Below are 23,422 nucleotides of genomic sequence, written 5' to 3'. Positions count from 1 at the left end.
CTTTTTAACATTCACAGTTGTATGACTTTGCTTTGTACATTGCTTGTGAATACTATAACTTAAGTACTCTGATATTTTAGTCTCCGATGCTTTTCTGGAGATGTTACCCTTAAGTGAAACAATTGCTCACGGGGAAGATTTTTCTAATCCCCTGGACCTGGATAGAATAGAAACTGTTCGACCATGCTGGTTTACATGAGTTTCAATGGAGTTATGCTGACTTATGCCAGCTGAGGATCTTCTCTTCCCTCCCCCTTTCCCTCAGTCTCTAGTGTATTGTGATGTGAATACTTGTCTAATTCCAGAACAAGCTGAGGAGACTGCTTGAAGAGTGCAACTCACAGGGTTGCACCTCTAAGGATATGTCTACGCTACAGAACTAGGTCAAATTTATAGACGTTAATTTTTTAGGAAGCGATTTTATACTGTCAGTTGTGTGTGTCCCCACTAAGCGCATTAAATCGGCGGAGTGCGTCCACAGTACTGTGGCTAGCGTTGACTTTAAGTGCATTGCACTGTGGGTAGCTATCTTGCAGTCTCCGCCACCCATTGGAATTCTGGGTTAAGCTCCCAATGCCTAATGGGGCAAAAACATTGTCACGGGTGGTTTTGGGTACATGTCATCAGTTGCCCCTCCCTCCTTGAAAGCAACGGCAGACAATCGTTTTGCGCCTTTTCCATGCGGACGCCATACTGCTTTCAGCAGACAGTGCAGTAGGACTGCTAACCATTGTCATCGAACCACCACTTCTGCTGCAGCTTGGCTCTCCTGGTGCCATGAATCCACCTTGCAGGTCCTCTATATGACCATCGTCATCCACTGCTTCTGCTGCAACTCTGCTCTTCTGCTCTTGTCTTGCCATACCACAGCAAGCATGCAGCCCGCTCAGCTCCGCTCACCGACACAACCACTGTTGTATCCTGGTGGTGCTGGCAGCAGACGGTGGAGTAGGTCTGCAAAACTGGTCCTCTAACCACTGCTTCTTCTGCAACTCTGCTCTCCTGCTTTCATGAATCCACCTTGCAGGTCCTCTCATTGTTCTCTATAAATATCTATTCTCCTGGCATCCATCGTCAGCCACCACTTCCACTGCAACTCTGCTCTCCTGCAGATGCCATACCACAGCATGCATGGAGCCCGCTCAGATCACTGGCAGTTATGACCATTGTAAACACCTCGCACATTATCCTGCAGTGTGTTCAGAACCAGAACCTGCAAAACCAGGCGAGGAGGCAACGGCAGCATGTGACGAGAGTGATGAGGACATGGACACAGACTTCTCTCAAAGCACGGGCCCTGGCAATTTGACCATCCTGGTGGCAATGGGGCAGGCTCATGCCATGGAACTCCAATTCTGGGCCTGGGAAACAAGCACAGACTGGGACCTCATAGTGTTGCGGGGCTGGGATGATTCCCAGTGGCTGCAAAACTTTCACATGCGTAAGGGTACTTTCATAGACCTTTGACTTGCTTTCCCCTGCCCTGAAGCGCATGAATACCAAGATGAGAGCAGCCCTCACAGTTGAGAAGCGAGTGGCAATAGCCCTGTAGAAGCTTGCAACGCCAGTCAACTACCGGTCAGTTTGGAGTGGGCAAATCTACTGTGGGGGCTGCTGTGATCCAACTAGCCAACGCAATTACTGAACTGCTATCAAGTGTAGTGACTCTGGGAAATGTGCAGGTCATAGTGGATGGCTTTGTTGCAATGGGGTTCCCTAACTGTGGTGGGGCAATAGACAGGGATATGCATGCTATCTTCTGACCAGACCACTAGGGCAGCCAGTACATAAACCACAAGGGGTACTTTTCAATGGTGCTGCAAGCACTGGTGGATCACAAGGGACATTTCACAACATCAATGTGGGATGGCCAGGAAAGGTACATGACACATCTTCAGGAACTCTAGTCTGTCTGAAAAGCTGCAGCAAGGGACTTACTTTCCAGAGCAGAAAATAACCATTGGGGATGTTGAAATGCCTATAGTTACCCTTGGGGACCTAGCCTACCCCTTAATGCCGTGGATCATGAAGCCATACACAGGCATCCTGGACAGTAGTCAGGAGCTGTTCAACTACAGGCTGAGCAAGTGCAAAAAGGTGGTAGAATGTGCATTTGGATATTTAAAAGCATGCTGGCGCAGTTTACTGACTTAATTAGACCTCAGCAAAACCAATATTCCCGTTGTTACTGCTTGCTGTGTGCTCCACAATATCTGAGAGTAAGGGGGAAACATTTATGGCAGTGGGAGGTTGAGGCAAATCGCCTGATCCCCCGATTGCACGTAGCTAGACACTAGGACAATTAGAAGAGCATAGCAAGGCACACTACGCATCAGAGAAGCTTTGAAGACCAGTTTCTTGACTGGCCAGGCTATGGTGTGACAGTTCTGTTTGTTTCTCTTTGAAAACCCACCCCTCTGGGTTCACTCTACTTCTCTGTAAGCCAACTGACCTCCCCCACCCCTTCAATCACCACTTGCAGAGGGAATAAAGTTGTTGTTTCAAATTCATGCATTCTTTATTAATTCATCACACAAATAGGGGGATAACTGCCAAGGTAGGCCGGAAGGGGTGGGGGAGGAGGGAAGCACCAGGTGGGGTGGTGGAGGGAGGAAGGAAGCACAAGGTCACACTGAACTTCAAAACTTATTGAATGCCAGCCTTCTGTTGCTTAGGCAGTCCTTTGGGGTGGAGTGGTTGGATGCCTGGAGCCACCCCCCGCCCCCACATTCTTGGGCGTCTGGGTGAGGAGGCTATGCAATTTGGGGAGGAGGGCTATGGAACAGGGGCTGTGCTCCTGCTGGCTTTCCTACAGCTCAACCATATGCTGGAGCACCCTCCAGTAGCCTCAGCATTGCATACTCTCCTCTTGCTCCTGCCACCTCTCCTCTCACACATCCCTCCTGCCCTCGCATTCATTTTGTGCTTTCCTAGACTGACATTGCTTGCCTTCACACATTTTACTGAGCTCTTTCAGTGCGGGAGGACTGCTTGAGCTCAGAACATTTCATCGTGAGTGTGGTTTTCTCATTACCTTATATGCAGTAGCCTCTGGGATGGAGATGATAGGGGGAGCGTTGAAACATTTGCAGCTGCAGGAGGGGAAAAAAGGGAGAGTAGTATTTTAAAAAGACACATTTTAGAGAACAATGGGTAGACTCTTTCACGGTGAACCAAGCTCTTAACATTACATAGTACATGTGCTTTCGGTACAAGGTCGCATTTTGCCTCTTATATCGAAGGCCTGCCGGTATGGTGTGAGAGATCACACACACACACACAGGGCTGGGCAGCAGAATTCGGCTTGCAGCCATAGTCTTTTGGCTTCTTTAACCTTCATAACATGTGGGAATGGTTTCAAACAGCAGCGCCCTCATTTCCCATACCAAGCACCCCTTGAGTTGGCCATTTAAAAGGAGGGGCTGATGTTTTTGGGCTCATGTGCAGCAGAAACCCAACTAAACCACCCCCACACACCCACCCCCACAATTCTCTGGGATGATCGTTTCACCCCTCCCCCACCACGTGGCTAACAGCGGGGATGATTTCTTGTCAGCCACAAGCAAACAGCCCAGCAGGAACGGCCATCTCTGAATATCCCCTTAATAAAATTCCCCTATTTCAACCCCACCTCCCACATTCTTGGGGATCTGGGTGAGGAGGCTATGGAACTTGGGGAGGAGGGTGGTTGGTTACACAGGGGCTGCAGTGGTGCATTTCCTGCACCTCAATCATATGCTGGAGCATATCCGTTTGATCCTCCAGTAGCCTCAGCATTGCATCCTGCCTCCTCTCATCATGCTGATGCCATTTTCTTCTTGATCCCGCCACCTGTCCTCTCACGCTTCCCTCCTGTCCTCGCATTCATTTTGTGCTTTCCTGGACTCTGCCATTGTCTGCTTCCACACATTCTGCAGGGCTCTTTCAGTTTGGGTAGACTGCATGAGCTCAGAGAACATTACAACATGAGAGTGGGGTTTTTTTTCACCTTCTTATCTGCGCTAGCCTCTGGGATGGAGATGCTAGTGGCAGCGTTGAAACATTTGCAGCTGTGGGAGGAAAAAAAAGGGAGAGTAAAACTGAAAAAGACACATTGGCCATTTAAAAGGAGGGGCTGATGTTTTCGGGTTCATGTGCAGCAGAAACCCAACTAAACCACCCCCACACACCCAATTCTCTGGGATGATTGCTTTACCCCTCCCCGCACTGCGTGGCTAATAGGAGGGATGATTTCTTTTCAGCCACAGGCAAACAGCCCAGCAGGAACGGCCATCTCTGAATGTCTCCTTAATAAAATTCCCCTATTTCAACCAGGTGACCATGAATGATATCACTCTCCTGATGATAAGACAGAGAGATAAAGAACGGTTGTTGCTTGAATGCCAGCAAACACCAGGACCATACACTGCCATGCTTTGTTATGCAATGACAACTGGCCTGTGTGGTAAAGTGTCCTACCATGGAGGAAGCAATAAAGCTGCCCTCCCCAGAAACCTTTTGCAAAGGCTTTGGGAGTACCTCCAGGACAGCTTCATTGAGATGTCCCTGGAGGATTTCTGCTCTATCCCCAGACACGTTAACGGACTTTTCCAGTAGCTGTACTGGCCATGAATGCATCCCAAGTCTATAGGGCAAATTAATTATTAAACATGCTTGCTTTTAAACCGTGTATTATATTTACAAAGGTACGCTCACCAGAGGTGCCTTCTCTGCCTTCAAGGTCCGGGTTGGGAAGGTATTGGCTCCAGGGTGATAAACAGTTCCTGGCTGTCAGGGAGAACAGTTTCATCCTCCTCCTCATCTTCCTTGTCCCCTAAATCCTCACCCCTGTTGTGTTAGACTCCCCCCTTTTTAGGAGTCCATGTACAGGGGTGGGGCAGTGGTAGGGGCACCCCCTAGAATTGCATGCAGCTCATCATAGAAGCATCTGGGGCTCTGACACGGAGAGGCCATTTGCCTCTTGGGTTTTTTGGTAGGCTCGCCTGAGCTCCTTAATTTTCACACGGCACTGCTGCCGGTCCCTGTTATAGCCTCTGTCTTTCATGCCCTTGGAGTTTCCTTCCCCCCCACCCCCCAATATTTTGGCATTTTGTCTTTTGGAACAGAGTTCTGATAGCACGGATTCATCTCCCCATACAGCGATCAGATCCAGTACCTCCTGTTTGGTCCATGCTGGAGCTTTTTTGCAATTCTGGAACTCCATGGTCACCTCTGCTGATGAGATCTGCATGGTCGTGCCATGCTGGCCAAACAGGAAATGAAATTTAAAAGTCCCTGGGGCTTTTCCTGTCTACCTGGCTAGTGCATCTGAGTTGAGAGCGCTGTCCAGAGCGGTCACAATGGAGCACTCTGGGATAGCTTCCGGAGGCCAATACTGTCGAAGTGCATCCACACTATCCCAAACTCGACCTGGTGAGGTCTATTTCAGTGCTAATGCCCTCATCGGGGAGAAGTACAGAAATCAATTTTAAGAGCCCTTTAAGTAAACAAATGGCTTTTTCGTGTGGACGGGTGCAGGGTTAAATCGATGTAACGCTGCTAAATTCGACCTAAGCTCGTAGTGTAGATGGGCGGTGAGTTATATACACTCGTGGTGCCTGGGCTCAAGCAATATTCAGGGCATGGGAGCCCAGCTCCACCGGCATTTGGGGCCGGGTCTCTCCCCAGGCCCTGCCTGCTGCCTCCCCACACCTCCCCTGAGTGTTCCCCTGGCCCCCACTTGCTGCCCCCGCTCACCTCCCCAGGCCTCAGAACCTGCAGCTCATGCTGACTCTGCTCCCCCAGCTCCCCTCATCAACTGCTGCCACAGGGTCCTAGTACCCCCCATTCAGTAATGGCAGGGCAGGCTGCCCTTCCGCCTCAGCCCTGAGCCTCTCCAACACCCCAGACAGAGCCCTTATCAACCCCGCACCCTAATCCTCTGCCCCAGGCCTGAGCCCCTTCCCACACCCCAAACCTCTCATCCACAGCCCCCCCCCTGCACCCCTCCTGCCCCCAAACTCCCTCCTAGAGCCTGCACCCTTCACCCCCTCCTGCCCCATCCCAGAGCCTGCACCCCTCCTGCACCCTAATCCACAGCCCAAGGCCTGTACCCCAGACCTACTCACCCCACCCAAACTCCATCCCAGAGCCTTAGGCAGGTGGGGGTGGACTTTGGGGGGGGCTGGGTTCTGGGTACCTCCAAAATTTCTACAAACCTGCCACCCGTGAGTGTAGACAAGGGCTAAGAGTCAGAGTAAAACATAATTCCTGTAAGCATTTAACAACAGGAAGTATGTTTCTTCCTACTCCTCTGAGCTGAATACGTAAAAAAAAAAAAAAAACAACAAAAAAAAAACCCTGGCACTGTGACACCACACTGTATTGAATTAAAGGAATCGGACTCTTTTCTGGTAAATGGGTGGTGGCTGCAAGTCTTTAGATAAGTGTTTATATTTGGATAGGGAAGGTGAAAGAGGAGATATTTTAAACCTGAGTCATTTGGACCCCAATTAAAAATCCCCTTATATGTATTATCCCCTCATTTTCAATTCATTAATCTTTATAGGTGCCCATTTAATGTCTTAAAGAAACAAGAGCAGTCACAAATCTAGGGTAGAGCATGAAGTTTAACTTTCACTTTCTAAATTTCTGACACTCACGTGACTACCTTCAAGTGTCCATATAAAGCTAAGTGAAAGAACAGATCAAGCATTCCATGCTGTAACTTATGCTGTAACTTCATCTGCTCTCAGCTTTGCAAAGATGACAGATCCAGGAAAGACTTCAGCTGTCTCTTCAGGGTAAGCCATTGTTGCCAAACAGGCCATCATTATGAGGAGTGTTGTGAAAAAATTGAAATTCAATTTTTTTAAATGATTTTTTTTAGTGAAAATATTCCAGTTCTAATTTACGTATTGTTTGCAAACTAATTGTCAGTTCATTAACATATAAAGCACTCTAATAAATGCTACGTGCAATTATGATTACACTTAATGTTTTGTCGTTGCCTTCTCTCAATTTAATATTTTGTCTTGCGATATATTGCATGAGGAGTTCCAGTAGTATCCGTTATGGGATTGCAAGCTGGAAAAGAGAAAATCTTTCTCTTTAATTTTGCTGGTAGAAAATGTAGTAAATACTGTTGTTTTTTCCCCCCACACCTTGATATTTTCAACTGCTCTGGAAAGAAAATACATGTTTTGAGACGAATGGGCCATTTCTTGCTTTAGTGTGGGGGATAGGTATCATTCAGCTCTACTTACTGTATTTCTATGATTCGTGGTCACCTCTTTGTGATGCAACACATTCATTGCTATGGCTGTCCGTATTTCTATTTTAAACTTCTTTCTCTTGAGGTAAGAATAGTATCTGTCTACTGACTTTCAGGGATGAATTACAGGCAATTCTGCAATTTTACATAATGTCATGGAATGAGTCACCCGACTGCCGACTGGAGTGAAAGTCAGTCACTGGAAGATTTTCCCATTATAGGGCCAGGACTCTGTAATAATCAAAGTAGTGATGACTCCAAAGAAGCCATCCCAAATTTTACACAGGGCCCAGTCCGTGAAGGAGTAGACCAATGTGGGAAATAGTTTCAAGCTGGTACAGTAACTCCTCACTTAACGCTGTAGTTATGTTCCTGAAAAATGTGACTTTAAGCGAATCCAATTTCCCCATAAGAATTAATGTAAATAGGAGGGGTTAGTTTCCAGGGAAATTTTTTTCACCAGACAAACTATATTTTATATATATATATACACACACACGCAGTATAAGTTTTAAACAAACAATTTAATGCATTGCCCCTTTAAGTGTGCTGACCCAACTCTAAGTACATTGCCTTTAAAAAGATCAGGACGTTGAGACAGCAGCTGTGGTCTCTCTGTCCTGTCCCCACCCTGCTCTATATGGAGAAGGGATAAGCGCGGGGCAGGAGTAGGGGAGAGGGGGACACCCTGACGTTAGCCCCCCTCTTCGCCCCTCCCCTGCAGAGCAAGCAGGAGGCTCTGGAGAGCAGCTCCAAAGCAGGGGGCAGGAGCAGCACGTGGCAGTGGGGGGAGGGACAGCTGAACTGCTGGCAATTGATAGCCTGCTGGGTGGCTGCCGCACAGGAAACTTAGGGGAGCGGGGAGCTGATATGGGAGGGGGGGCGGGCGGGGGCTGTCGGTACACCCTGGTTCCAAGCCCCCACCAGCTAGCTGCAATGGGCTGCTCTTCCTGCAAGCAGTGGACAAAGCTGGTGACTGCCAAAGACTTCTAAGGGAGCATTGCACAACTTTAAACAAGCATGTTCCCTCATTGATCAGCAATGTAAGGTTAACCGGGATGACTTTAAGTGAGGAGTTTCAGAGTAACAGCCATGTTAGTCTGTATTCGCAAAAAGAAAAGGAGGACTTGTGGCACCTTAGAGACTAACCAATTTATTTGCGCATAAGCTTTCGTGAGCTACAGCTCACTTCATCGGATGCAAGTGAGGAGTTACTGTACCTAACAATGTCAGGTGTATCCAGTGAAGCGGCTTCTTCTTTCCCCTAATAGTACATCTTAGTGTATTAAAAGGTCCTTTCAGATACACCAGTAGAAATATCAACGGTTTGCCCAATCAGCTGGTTTGATTGATTACAAGCATAAGTATGGAAGTATGACAATTTTAGATGGAACCCATTATTCCAGTTTTATGTCACTAGAGTAAAAAAAAACCCAAAACTTGTATATGATGAAGAAAGAACTATAATTTTGTTATAAGACTCCTTTTTGTAAAGATTAGCTGGGCTACAAGTAGTTAACTTTTGGATGGAAGATGTTTCTGGTTTAGGAAGACTGAGAAAACAAATCCACAGAGATCTTTCATCTGTTTTTCCTTTGCCATAATTTTGGGATAAAGCGCCGGTGTGTGCAATACTGTAACGTAGTGTGAAGACACTAGACAGTTGGAAAACAATTTCAGAGGCCAAAGGTGCAATTCACAGGGATGATACTACATTACCTGTAATAATGCATTTTTGAAGAGAGCAGAGCAACAGCCGATTTCAGATATTCGGTTTTATGGTTGTGAATGCTAAGGGTGGCAATGGACACAAATACTTCAAGCAGTTTTGGATTGGTGTTTCTTTTTTTTACAATATTTGATTTCTAGAGGAATCATCAAAGACAAGGAAACTTTCCATTCCTGGTGAAGGAATGAATTTAGAACTGTGTCCAAGATTATCTCTTGGCAGATAAGAATGTGTCCATTCCTTACATGTAACCTGTTGGTTCTGGGCAGCAGTGCATGGGTGCAGGATGTTGTGTACATTCATTGGATTGTGAAGAAATCAGAGTTTTATATGCTTGCTTTAGAAATTTCTTCCCCATTTATCTGATTTCTAGTTATGGGTCTCTTTTGTGGTAGCTATTAAGAATTCTCAGGGCCAGATCCTCCGCTGATGTCAATCAACATAACTCCATCAAAATTGATGGAGATTCAACTGGTGTAAATCAGTATATATCTAACCAACATAACTCCATTGATTAGGTGATCTACAGAAGCTGAGAATCTGGCCCCTATATACCAGTGGTTAATAATAGGTCATTGCTCCAAAACCACAGCTAAGACTTGGTGTTGTCACTTATCACAAATAGTTCCTCAGGGGTACAGGATGTTGATGCGGGGCAGTGATTAAATGTTTCTCTAGCCTCTCTGCATTCCTGTTCTGAGGCGTTCCTCATCTTCCACTTGACCATGTTGTCACAGGTCTTTGCCACCCCAGCTCTCTCTCGATTTTTAGAGTACATCAGTGTTTTTTCTTTGAGGTCAGTGCCTGAAGAGAATTGTCCTGAATGAAGCAGGTTCTCCAGGATCACTGGCATTTTTTGTAACTCTGTAGCCTGCCATGGTGGTATTTTGGGGTAAGGGATTTTCAGAGGCAAAGCTCTTTCTGGACTTCTGCCTCTTGGGTGGTGGAATGTGACCATGCAGTGGATGTCTTAGATCATCACCTATTTTTTTGTGTGTGGTTTTTATTGATGGTATGCTGTCTCACTGATGATACAGTCCCAGTGAGGCAGTCCACTGACAGTGTGGGAGTCCATTTCATAGTCCCTGTGATGGTGCTACAGGACTGAGTTTAATATCAATTTTCTCTGCATGGCTTCTTTAAGCAGAAAACTTAAAGTAAATCCACTTTGGTTTCAGATGCAAAGAATACTCCAAAATAATAGCTCTGAAAATCCACTACTCTGAAATCCAACATAATAGCACCATCTAGCTGTTATGTAGTGCTATTATGTTGGAGTATTCTTTGCATCTGAAACTAAAGTGGATTTACCCCTCAGTTTTCTATTCACGGTCAAACTGATTCAAGGATCCAATAAGGCTGCTGATGTGAAGAGGCTGTCTGTGGTTGAGATACTGCAGAGTTTTGAGCCGATGTCAGTGCCGTAGGTAGCTGATTTATTTTCAGTGCAGGCAGAAATTTGCAGTTGATATTTATGGAAATTCTGCTTTGAGTCCTGCAGGGCAAGACAGCCCTGGCAATAGTGGCTGGCAATCAGTTGGGGATGAATCCTCCAGAAAACTCAACACTTAAAACTTTTTAGATCAACCCACTAGTTGATCATTAGTGAACGGTACTGGATGTTGCAACCTGAAGTCACCTGCAAATCCACTAGCCCTGACCAGGGCCAGATCCATCCCTGCACAGGCACCAGTGCAATGGACTGTGCTACTGTAACTTGCACCCCTTTTGCAAAGGCCCTTGTGGGGCTTGGCAGGGACATAGACTTGCCAGTGGAACAGATCTTCCCCAGCAACACCTTCCCACCCCCAGTCTGCCTCCTCCCCCTGTACCCTGCACCTGCTGTGCCCAGCCTATGCTCAGGTTTGGAATAGAGCTGACAGTGCTAGTAGAGCTTTCTGTGCCGGGGTATTGCCCAAAGGTGGGGGCCTTACACCTGCCCTAGGTTCCCTTGTGCTAGCCTCACTGGAGTAAAAGGGCCACAGGGCAAGGATAAATCAGGGCCCATTTTGTATTAATAATTTTTAAACATTAACGAGCCCGAATCCTCAGGTTTGATAAGAGCAGCCCAGCTCCCACTGACTCCTGGCTCTCAGGATCAGGCCCATTGTTACTAAACATCATGACTGATCTTTCTCTACAACCTTTCATCAGTGGGCCCCAAAGAAGTGAACAAACCACATCTGCAGGAACTGAGTTTCAGATCCCAGTGACATGCTGCCCGTTCTGTGGGAAGGCAGCCATTATACAGTGAACAGCAACATTTAAAACACCCCCCATTTCCTCCTCCTCTCAGGAAAAAAACAACCAACAGTTAGGACATAAATGCTTGGCCAGGATAAATAACTTTTTTTTCCACTTGAAACTTCAGGAGAAATTTAAGTGAATGGAATGTAACTATCTGATCTGAATTTGGCCAGAACCCTGCCTGGAGTTAACACCCTAATTTCTATAGCAGTTGCCATTGGATCTTTAATGACCACAAAGGGCAGGACCTCAGATTTGTCTGAAATATATCACCCCTAGTTGCATACTAGGGCATTGGTTCACTTGCTATGTAGTCTTTGTGTAGCCACTCAGATATCTAGCATGATCTGTAACACATTTGATTAAATCCCCTCAATATGACTAAAAACAAAAGCTTGATTTTAAGTCACACTATTACATTAAGATTTCATATATAAAAAGCCTCACTTGTTACAAATGACTAGAAATTTAAAATATTTTCATCTTACTTAATATAATGAATGTACTAGTCCATACTTCAACTTTTTGGTTCACTTCTTGCATTTCATTAGGCTTGGGCAATGGTAATTTGCTTTTGTTTATAGTCTTATTCTTTTCAGTTTCACTTTGATCCTCATGAACAATGCTGCTGTGTTTGACCCTAAATAAAATACACTTATTTTTCTCACTGTTGCCAGCTCTCATGATAAAAATCATGAGGCTTTATTCTTCATAAAGCCTCAGCTTCTGGAGTCAGGTGATTATCTAAGAATCTCAGCTTCAATTTAAACAAAAGCACATTTCTAACCCTCACTGTTGTAGAGGAAAGCTTGCAAGCATGAAACATAAATGCTCAAAACCAAGAAGGCAAATAAAAACCCTACATTTATTATTTTTTAAATCTTATAAGTTTTCGGAGCCTGAATCATGATTTTTGAAAGCTTCGAGTTGGCACTGCTGTTTCATTGATATAAAGAAATCGGGGTGGAATTCATTCATATTAAGGTTTGTAACCAAGCTCCTTTAAAAACATATTTAGCTTTTTTGGGGAAGGTGCAGCATATTGGGCCTACAAGAACTGGCAGTGTCCTCTGAAAGTTCAGTGTGAATTCACTGTGGAGATTCTTCTTTTGCAGGGATTTTCAAACAACTAAGCCCAAGACTGTGTCTGACCAGGGAAAAGGAGAACCTGAAGAGGAATATGGACCCCAGGTGAGTATTCCCTGCTGAGCTATAACTGACTATAAGCAGGACTGGACTTAAACTGTTTTGAATCTTTTGAGATATGCTGCTAATGGCCATTCAAAGAAGATTTTGTCTATTGCTCCTGGGGGAATTGTGCCACTGCATAATGCAGAATTAATGTTCTTCACAGACTTTAATTTTTCCCGCAGAATTGGCGCTGCTGGCTGCTGCTAGGGGCTGCTGGACCTAGCAGAACCCAGCCCTGCTTGGTCACATGTGCAACCAGGCCCTCTCTCTGCATGGTAGCGGCCAGAACCAGTGAGCTGTGTCCCACGGGGAGAGGCAGCAACACCTGGGAGCAGCAGGGAGGGGGCTGCTGCTTTCTGGGAGGGGAGACTGGGGTGGGGAGGACAGCTGGGAGGGGGTGTGATTCAAGCTATTCTGCGGGTGATCAAAACTTTAAATTGTGGTCCTCTCCTCTCCTCTCCTCTCCTCTCCTCTCCCTCCCCTTCCCCCTCCCCCCGCTTTCAGGAGGTATAGGTCATCTGCCCAGCGGGACAATAATGAAGCTGCTCAGAGCCTGCAACTGGGCTCTCAGTGGGAGGGGATGTGGGTATCTGGCCCTGTGGCTGGGCTCTGGTGTGTGTGTGTGCAGGTGTCTGGTGTGGCGGGGACCCATGCAGCCCTCTCCAGCACACCCAAATACCCTCTTGCTGCGTGTGCACACACGTGTGCACATACACACACCCATCCAGCACTCCTGGCAGAATCCTTTATTTGGAAACTCGAAATATGGTAAACCCTACGGGGGTATGGCAAAAAAAGGAGAATTGACTTAAAAGACCAGGGGGGCAGAGTTTCCCCCCCAAGATGTGCCCAGCTGGCACACGTGACACAGCCAGACTGAGCCGCCCAACAAAAGCATAACCGAGAAACAGGAACGGTGTAGTCATAGGCATTTCTTTAACACTCTACTCTTGGGACACTCTCTTTCACTGCCTGTGTTGTTACAGACATACTTGCTGACAGGTATTTTTAAATTACCAAAAAATTGAAACTGGTGTGATTATATTGTGGTGTTTTGACACACAAAATATGCAAAATTTTTAATTTTGGGGGATTCTACCCCAAAGAGTCTATACCCAATTGGACTGGTATAATTACAATTCAAAATCAGTTTAGTTAAACTGGTACAAACCCCTGTATGGACATCCTTGAATCCATGTAATCATGGTTTACTTACCCCCACCCCGGTCTGTGAAGTGACAAGTAAATTATGGTACCATATAAAAACTCATTTCACTATTAAAACAAACAATATGACTCAGAGGCAACTTTTGATATTCATTGTGTTTTAATTGAATCTCACAAGATGTTTATCTCTGTCTCTATTATATTGACATCAGAATCGGTCAAAATCACCACAGCACCAACTCTGACTCCTGTTCCTACTTGTTCCGCTGTCTTGGTACAAAGCAGGAAGAAAGCTGGCTACCCTGAGACCACTACTAATTGATTTCAAATAGATTCTATAGTCCACTACCAATTCACCTTAACTTTAGGTACCTATATTTGAAAATTTTGGCCAACATTTTATATAGTAAAGTTGATTATATGTAACCCACACACTTTCTGGGTGTGGTTCTTGGTTTCATCTAGTGGCACCAAGACCACTTAGAGTTAAATGAGTCTGCTCTATAGCCTTAGCAAACAGCCAGTTGGCTTTTAGCTCATGTGGTAGAAGCTCATGCACTAAGCTCCAGAGGTCCCCAGTTCTCACCTGCTGATGACCAGGGTCTATTGGCATTTCATATACACATTATTATAAGCCGCTATACAAATTGTAGCATAGCAAGGCAGTGGAGGTAGTAGCACTGAGACATACAGCTTCACTTTTCTAATGATGAGACTCCACATCCATGAAGAGAACAAGTCCTGAATACTCTGTTCCTTAATTAGCCTCCAATAGTATTAAATGTAATCTTGAATACATCACTTTCAGTTTAGCTGTGAAGTGTTCTCAAAGGTTGGGGTGCAGGAGGAAGCTAAAAAGGGAGGGGAAGCCAGTTTTTCCACCCCAGCATATGGGTACCTGTGGAAGAAGTGATAGTACAAGCGATTACTCAGTAGTTACATTAGAAAGAAACACCTTTGGTTCATTCAATAAAGCCAGCTGCCTTGCAGAGGTGAAGGAATTAGTAATGTCACAAGGTAGAATACTGCTGCTCATGAGCAATATGTGGAGATAATGAGCAGATCTGTATGTCTCAAAATATATTCTTTGGTCCTCTTTTCCTCCCCCCTTGATTTACATTGGCTTCAAAAGGACACAGTAGTTGGTGGAATATTAGCTCAGAGTTCTTATTCATATGTTACAGAAGGTATTTGTGTCCCATTGTGATTGACTCTACTATGGTGGCCATCCTATTCTGATGTTTGCCTTTTAGCTCTTCAACACTTCAGCTGTTTGGAACAGATGATAGAACAAATATATATGTATTTTTTTGTTCAAATGAAATTTTTTTTCCATTGATGCAGAATAGACATCCATCTCCAAATATTTCAGATTTCCCCATGTATCCTTGTGAATTATTTGGAATTCATGCCATTTAGTGCTCAGGCTAGTTAGAACTCTACCAGAAGGTGAATACAGCCCAATGTACAATAACCATGAGGGATATAATAAGATTTACACCGGAATTACATCAACAAAATGTACTGTTGCATGGTGAATGGTTTTTGGCTGAAGAACAAGGGATATAGCTGCGTTAGAACAATCTGTAAGAATCTACTCAGCAGTTGAGGCCCATTGCTCAAGCTTGATATTATAGCTCCACTTTAATCCAAAATGTCATCTGTGTGGCCTCATAGATGTATGCAACTTCCTCCTATGGAAGTGAGTCCTCACTCCCCAAGAGCAACATATGGCTCTTCATTTTTGTAGAGGCAAGCCTAGAACAAAGCAGTGTTTTTGTTTGTTGGTTTGTTTTTTAAATCATCAATGTCTTTGAGACCAAGGCTGGATTTTATAGTAACATAACTGAAGTTAATGGCCAAAGCTGATTTACCGTGGTCAGTTGCTCAGCTGACTTTGCAGTTTGAACATAGTGGGTGTGTTGATTTTTTGGATTGTAGAAGAGTTTAGAATCATGAACGGGAGTTAAATTAAAATCTTAACCACTACATAAAAGCACTGTGAAGAGCAGCTACTCTCCATTATCTTTTATTGGACTAACTTCTGTTGGTGAGAGAGACAAGCTTTTCAGGTGATACTGGGTTCCTCTCTCTGTAAGCTCAAACTTTTGTTTCAAACAGAAGTTAGTCCAATAAAATATTAACTCACCCACCTTGTGTCTCTAATAGCCTGGGACCAACATGGCTACAACAACACTGCATACTCCCTGTTATGTTGTTTTTTTTAACTAGTTTTTAGGAAAGGCGTGGAGTTTCAAAAGTAAAACCTTCAAAAGGGCTCTATCCTTTCCTTTGAATCCCACTGCTGTTTAATAGATTGTCCAGTGTTCCTTACTGCCAAACAGATGGTTGATGTCACAGGAGACATTTAAGCAGCAACTCTCAGGTAAATTCAAACAGTAGGCCAGCTGAATGATTGCAATTATCTTAGTATTTTGAGTTTAACATGTGAAGTCCCTCTTTGTGGAGGCCTTAATAATAAAGGGTTTCACTTCCATTTCCACTGCTGTTGATTCTTAGCAAATTAGCAACCGATTGTATAAACTGCAATCTTGTGATTCCACGTATGATTTATAGCCGGGCATCAAGTCAATAGCCATCAAAGGGGAAAGTTTAATCCAGCCTATAAATCAATTCCAAAGTCCTCTGTTGAAGCAAAACAGTCTGTTCTTTATTCTGATGAACTGCAGACGTATGCTAGCTCAGGCATATTACAGGAGTGGGAGCCTGGTAATTGTTGAAAATATGGAAAAACAGCATGCTAAAAGGGTAATCCTGTGTATTTCTAAACTCAAAATAGTATGCTCATCTATGTGTATATAAAACACTTCCAACTTCGGACATCTGATCTCTCTCTCTCTCTCTCTCAAACCAGATCCTTGACAGATTTAAATCAGTGTTGCTCCATTGATTTACACCAGCTGAGAATTTGGCCTTTTATTACTAAAATAAGTAGGAAGCAGGAATAGGCTATAACATACATGTTTAATAATGATGATCAAAGGATAGATACCTACCAGAGGAAAGCGATTCCATGGTGCAGCTTGCTTAAGAGACCAGTAGATGGCAATATCCCTTATCTTTATCAGAATTAGAAATACCTTGAATCAGTATATGCCAAGGAGTTTCTCAGTGGTATGGAGACCCTATTATCTAGCAATTTGTGTCTCCAAATATTGTCTCACGTCAAATTCCAGTTAGCATGAGGATAGAGAAGCAGGGTGGATAGATCTAGACAGAATGTCAAGATAAATTATTCAATTGCTCCCAAACTGAAACTACCATTTAAGAAACTATGAGCCAGATTCTCAGCTGGTGTAAATTGACATAACTCAGTTGAGGTCAATTTCTGTGCCTGTATTAGAACAAATGGCTAGCCGCACCCGCTAGTGTTAAGTTTGCCAAGCTTAGCTCCTTACAGCTTCTGAAATGTTTGTAGTTTGTCATATGAGAAGCGGTCATTTTTAGGACCCAGAATTATTTCTGATTGTGCTGCTTTGGAAACCACTGTGTAAACTGGGACTGGCCACGGAATCATCTAGCATCAGAAAGGAGTGGAGTTAACACATTGCTATCATCCTTCTTGTTTGGTATTCGGTCAAGGAGGGTGAGGCTGATGGCTGAAAGTTCCTGTTTTTGGTAACATATGCAGGAGGAAGGCATGTGGTGACCAGTTCTCCTTGTTGCCATATAATTCTCAATTTCATGTAACAGATTTTATTATTTGTTTGTGTTAAACAGTAGCACTGACAGGCCTCAGTCTGGGATTGGAGCCCCATTGTTTTGGGCCCTGTGTGTGCGCACGCACATACAATAAAAGACCATCCCTGCCCCAAAGAGCTTACCCTTCTTTTCGCATGTCAGGCTGTAGTTGACGAAAAAAAATTGCTCCTTGTTTACCTGCTTTTGAATATTGCTGATTGTTGGGTAGGTTCTCTTAAGAATTTCTGATTTGGAGAAAGTTTGGCTTAAGTGATTCACCCAGAATCACACAGGAACTTTGTGGCAGAGGCAGGGATAGAATCCAATCCAGCATTCAACTGCCTTAACCATGAGACTGTCCTTTCTCTTTCACTAAACACCTTCCAACGTCCGCAACAAATGAGACATGGATCCTACAGTCAGCCTTCTTCACTATCCATTCTTGATTTCATTTCCTGATTCAACCAGGCCCCATCTGCTCTGGCTCCTCATCAGTTCTGTCATGTCTCACATCTTTCCAACTGGTTCTGAGTCTCTGGCCTAGTCTATACTGAGTAGGTCGGCGTAACTACCGCGCTCAGGGGTGTGAAAAATCCATAGCTTTGAGTGGCAAAATTAAGCTAACCTATGTCCCCGTGTAGACAGTGCTAGGTTGATGGAAGAATCCTCCCATTACCATAGGTAGCGTTTAAACTGAAATGCTGTGCAGCGCTGCTGTAGCATTTTAAGTTTAGACAAGCCAGTCTCTCCTCCCCCCCAGCTCCCTATCCCCATCTACACTTTCCTCCCTGCAGGTTCAGCTTTTCTCCCCTGTGTAATCAACTCTGATGGCTTCCTCCTCTATGCTGCCTGGGCCACGTAGGGGGGTCACTGAGAGCACAGGAGAGACAGGTTCGTTGTTCTCTGTTCCGGTGTCTGGAACTGGAGATGCAGCACAGCCCACTGCAGCCCAGAGCTGCAAGTTCAGAGGAAGTCCTGCTCCGTGCCAGGCTGCAGCATGCCCAGTGTAGACCGCATCGGCAGGGAATTGTAGCTGCTAAAATCTAAGCAGCATGCACAAACGGCAATATTTTTCAAGGGCTTATAACTTGGCCACACTCTGGCAGATTTTTGTGGGGATGGCAAATAGCACATACCTGACACACAGGCCTCCCGCAGCCAGATTTCTAGTTCCCTGCTCCCAAGCATGGGGGTACTATAGCTTTTCAAGAAAAGCTCATCTGAATTTTTTAACATGTTTTAGCCAAACAACATCTAGCCTTGTTCTCAGAAACAGCCAAACCATTTTGGCTGAAAATCTTTAAAAAAACAATTCAGCCTGAGGCAGACACTTGGCACAGGAAAACTGCAGCCCGAACAGTTAATGTGTGGGAAAGTTATAAGCAACTGAAAACCAGGTCTTATAATGAGAAGTATCATGGAACTTTAATAATAGGAGGTGCTACCAGCCCCCCTCATAATAATAGCTCATATTGCAGCACATAATATAAAGTTATACTATTGACACTGGACTAAAGATCATTTGTAAATCCTTCACTGTGCTCCAAATCTTCATTGCAGCAATACCATTTGATTCGAAGTGGTTTTGTCCAGCAGCTGAAAGAAAAAGGGGAACAGCCTTACCCACACAAATTCCATGCAGATACGACACTTGCTGAATTCCTTGCCAAATTCAGCTACCTCGGAAATGGAGAGCAACTTCCTGACAAACACTTATCTCTGGCAGGTTAGTACATGACAGGGTAGTAATTTCTAATTGCTCCCAAAGCCCCCATTTTATTTATTAGTTGTTCATATGGAAGGGTGAGTTGCAGTAGAGCATACATTTGAATGAGGTCCAATTACTTGGTCATATTGTGTGTCTTTTCAGATTATGTACTACTATACAACAAAAGTAAAACAAAATGTCATCTGCTCTGATTTTGGAGAGGACCACATGCTTTTTACTCTATTTCTCTAATGCTAATGTCCATTAAGCTATCTGGTTCTGGGCATCAAGCAGTCTCTGAGATAGCTTGGACTTAGCCTGTAAAAACCAGCATCTGAAAATCTCTGCAAATGGGTAGAGAGCCAGGGAACAACATAAACTTGGACATAGTATTTTTTTCCTTTTAAATAGAAGTTAAGTTTACTAAGTCTTTCATCCTTAAAGACCTGCTGTTACTGTTGAAGGTGACAACATCACGTATTTTCATCTGATGAAGTGAGCTATAGCTCACGGAAGCTTATGCTCAAATAAATCTGTTAGTCTCTAAGGTGCCACAAGTACTCCTTATATTCATGAGGACTCTTTTTCTGAAATTTAATGTTCTTCTGCGCTATGTAGGTGATACTGCAAATTGCAGATAACCAAAATCCTATCTGAATTTGACAGGAGGTCTCTGGCTTATGCTACAACAGGTTTTTGTCAAAATACATTTAAGTGAGCCTTGGATAAGGCTGAGTAGAAAGTGTTCTTTGACAATGTCTGCAGAAATCTTAAACTAGGGTTGCCAACTTCCTTCTTGCTGAGCACCCCTACCCTGCCCCTCCTCCGAGGCCCTGCCTCATTTCCCACCCCCACCCCCCCCCGCATCCCTAACTCTCCCCACCCTCACTCACTCATTTTCACCAGGCTGGGGCAGAGGGTTGGGGTGCGGGAAGGGGTGAGGGTTCTGTCTGGGGGTGTGGGCTCTGGGGTGGGGTCAGGGATGAGGGGCTTTGGGTGCAGGAGGGGGCTCCAGGCTGGGGGGTGGAGCCGAGGGGTTCAGAATATGGAGGGGGCTCCAGGCTGAGCAAGGGCATTGGGTGAGGGAGGAGGTACAGGCTCTGGGTGGGGGGGGTGCAAGTTCTGGGGTGGGGCCAGAAATGAGGGTTTCAGGGTGTGGGAGGGGGTTCTGGGCTGGAGCAGGGGGTTGGGGCGCAGGCTTACTTCAGGCCGTTCCCAGTCAGTGACGCAGCGGGGCCAAGGCAGGCTCCCTGCCTGTCCTGGTACCGCACTGCACCCTGGAAGTGGCCAGCAGCAGGTCCAGCTCCTAGGCAGGGGGCCGGGAGGCTCCATGTGCTGCTCTCGCCTGCAGGCACTACACCCCCCAGCTCCCACTGGCTGTGGTTCCCGGCCAATGGGAGTGTGGTGCCGGTGCTTGGGGCATGGGCAGCGTGTGGAGCTCTGTGGCCCCCCCGCCTAGGAGCCGGACCTGCTGGCCGCTTCTAGGGTGCAGCACGGTGCTAGGACAGGTAGGGACTAGCCTGCCTTAGCCCCCCAGCATCGCCAACTGGACTTCTAGCGGCCCATGGCGGTGCTGACCGGAGCCACCAGGGTCCCTTTTCGACTTGGTGTTCAGGTCAAAAACTGGATGCCTGCCACACTATCTTAAACCATTACATTAATTAGAGTAATATGTAGCTCTATAATATTTGAGACTCTCAGAACACTTCACAGACTAATGCATTTAGCTTTATAAAACTGCTTTGAGGTAGGTCAGTATTACTCTACTGATTTTACAGCTGTGGAAACTGAAGCAAAGAAAGACTAAAGGACTTGCCCAAGGTTACACAGCATATCTTAACTAGAGAGTGACTATAAACTGATACTGGAATTTTGAGATGGTCCCATAGGGATCAGCCCCATGGTGTTCCTTGCCATCTTGATTGTGCTTGTGTACTGAAGGGAAGCATGGCTGTCAGCACAGACGGTTAAAGTATAATGTCACAGGAGGTGTCATACTGGATGAGATCAGTAGTCCATCTAGCCAGTATCCTGTTTCTGGCAGTAACAGCTGCTTCAGAGGAAGGTGAAAAAATGGTAATGAAAATGGTTACAGAATAATTTGCCCCAGGGAAAGTTCCTTCATGGCCAACTTTAGTTAGGGTTGCCTTATGTCCTGAGGGAGGAAGATTTATGAGTTGAAGCTGAGGTGTGAGTCATACCTAGTAACCTGACCTCCCGCCCTGGATTGAGGAGTGCTCAGGTTAGCAGTGGCAAGGGCATGCCAAATTAAGTTTAAGCCACCTTTGTCCTCCACTCAATCCCTGGTCATGTCATGCGGACTGGTCCCTCCCTGGAACTAAGAGCAGCTGCAGGAAGTGCAGGGGTACAAAAAAGAGAGAATTCCTTTAAAAAAATAAGACCCACTCCAAAACAAAACAAAAACTTGTCTTCAGTTTTGATTGAAGGTTTGGGTTAGTCATATCTGAAGCAGATCAGTTATTCCTGCATTCATCACCTGCACCGATTCTAGTATCGCCTCCTTTGTATCGTGCGGAAGAGTGTATTTGTTCTAAATCATGAGCCGGACAGTCTGTCACTGATATCAATCTTCTTCATTTTTCGAGGAATCTCTGAAACTCTCTATGAGCATGCAGGTGTCCTCTCACAGGAGGCTGCTAACCACTGTAATCGTCTCTTGCTTTGAAGTTATCCAAGAAATAGATCAAGCCCTATATTAGAACAGAGAATTTCAAAATCCTGCACCTTGATTGGAAAGTGCACTTAGTCTGCTCTGTGATTATGAATAATCCTAATGTCTAATAGAATGTGGCACTAGACATACACTTCTCCTATAATTATTTTCAGGCTTTGCAACTCTACATCATAAGTTCTCAAACTATATTCTGATTATTGCCAGTGCTCAACAGAGCCTTTTCTGGTAGTCCAAACTGGGGTTCTGGGTGGGGAGATGGGTCAATGAGATGGTCTCTCTCTTATCAAATAGTCCAAAGAAAGAAAAGGCTGGATAACCCCAGCTCATCCATACAGACACCTGTGGTCTGAAGCACTCGGGTTAGTCGTTAGACATGGAATTCTCCCAGCAGGTTGGTTGTAGATAAATTACCAAAAAACCCTCTATTTTATTTATTTATTTACAGGACGAATTCATGCCAAGAGATCTGCTGGTGCAAAGCTCTTCTTCTATGATCTCCGGGGAAATGGATTTAAATTACAAGTTATGGTCAATGCTAAGTGAGTAAATGTTACTTATGAATAATGTGGAGCCTATATATACACATGTACACACTGCTTCTTTAAATCTGTTGCAGGGAGCCTGGGAAGGCTGCTGGCAGAAGCTTTGCAGTGAAGCAGAAAGAGAGAGAGAGTAGCTTTAGGAATAAAGCTGTTTACCTTATTCTAATGGAGTTCCTTGTTCAGTGTTAGAAGTAAGCAAACCTTTCTGTGGTCCAAACCTAAAATTCAGATCCAGATCCAAACTACCCTGAACTTTGTGGTTTTAACCCCTTATTGATGGTGCTCTTCCAAGCAGCTGCTCAGCAGTTCCTAGGAAGCTTAATTAGTTAATATTTGCACAATGCTTCAAAAGGAATAAAGCTCTATGGGGTGACCCAAAGTACACTGATGTGATGAGTCTCCCCACTCACTTCAATGGGCTTCTAACCATAGCCTAATTAAAGGCTAAGCATTTTTACTCTTTGGCTGGGCAAACTATTTGTTGTGAATAATTGTTAGTCTTATTTGGCTCTTTTCTGCTCATGAATTCTACAGCAACAGATTAGGGTCTATACCTTTGTTCACACTTAGCATGCAAACATTCAGCAAATGATTTCTAACAGATTTCAACTTGTTTGTTGTTCTTGAACTTGTTTGCTGTGATGTTCTATTTTGATTGGACACATACGGGGGAGGTAGCGCCTTAGCTGGGGTAAATCAGACATTGGATGTCAAAGGAGCTATGCTGCTTTATCCCAGTTGAGGATGTGTTTCCTGAATGCAAGTGTGACTCTTATAAAATCCAGTTTTCTGGCGTGTGCTTGGGAATAGGAATTTGAAATTTGCTTTCTGCAATATTCCCTTAAAATGTTCTAGTTGGGCAAATATTCCTGCAAGAAAACATGTTAGACTATTGGCAGAGAGCAAATACAAAAGGGATGTGAACATAGTCAAAGTGAATGCATGTGAAAATCTGAAAGAATCTTTGTGGCTATTTGCTGTACTTGTCTATCTATTTTTTTGATTGCTTACATTCCGAAAATGATGATTTTAATTTCTATTAACCAACCCAGTGGTTTAGTGGAGAAATCCTATTTTTGAATAGTTACAGTATCAAGGGGCAAAAAAATGCAATATAATTCAAATTTGGGTAGTGTAGTTAAAGTTGACTGATCTTTTCAATCACATTTAAGCAGTTAGTTACTAGTGT

At 44.7% G+C, this 23,422-nt stretch overlaps 1 protein-coding gene and 1 long non-coding RNA gene across 6 annotated transcripts in view; one reads left to right on the top strand and one right to left on the bottom strand.

Moving 5' to 3' along the window:
* Positions 1-2,546: 2,546 nt before the first annotated feature.
* LOC144260453 (uncharacterized) lies at positions 2,547-5,342 on the bottom strand. Its single transcript, XR_013345020.1, has 3 exons — positions 4,696-5,342; positions 3,989-4,049; positions 2,547-3,092 (listed from the first exon to the last, which is right to left on the bottom strand). It is a non-coding gene; the product is annotated as an uncharacterized LOC144260453 (long non-coding RNA).
* Positions 5,343-6,546: 1,204 nt separating this feature from the next.
* Positions 6,547-23,422, top strand: part of LOC144261198 (lysine--tRNA ligase-like) — a 35,840-nt gene continuing 18,964 nt past the window's right edge. The window contains exons 1-4 of one of the 5 annotated variants that reach the window (XM_077810494.1): positions 6,547-6,782; positions 12,344-12,419; positions 18,849-19,014; positions 22,137-22,230. In XM_077810494.1, coding sequence (XP_077666620.1) covers positions 6,745-6,782; positions 12,344-12,419; positions 18,849-19,014; positions 22,137-22,230 — 374 coding nt within the window. In that variant the 5' untranslated portion in view covers positions 6,547-6,744. Of the gene's footprint in view, positions 6,783-12,343; positions 12,420-13,916; positions 13,955-15,902; positions 15,973-18,848; positions 19,015-22,136; positions 22,231-23,422 lie in introns of those variants that run through there. The other 4 variants (XM_077810493.1, XM_077810495.1, XM_077810497.1 and 1 more) reach the window with 4 other exon arrangements.

The sequence above is a fragment of the Eretmochelys imbricata genome, chromosome 2 (assembly GCF_965152235.1).
Source record: "Eretmochelys imbricata isolate rEreImb1 chromosome 2, rEreImb1.hap1, whole genome shotgun sequence".
NCBI classification, from domain to species: Eukaryota; Metazoa; Chordata; order Testudines; family Cheloniidae; genus Eretmochelys; species Eretmochelys imbricata.
This window is presented reverse-complemented; position numbering and strand designations above follow the sequence as displayed.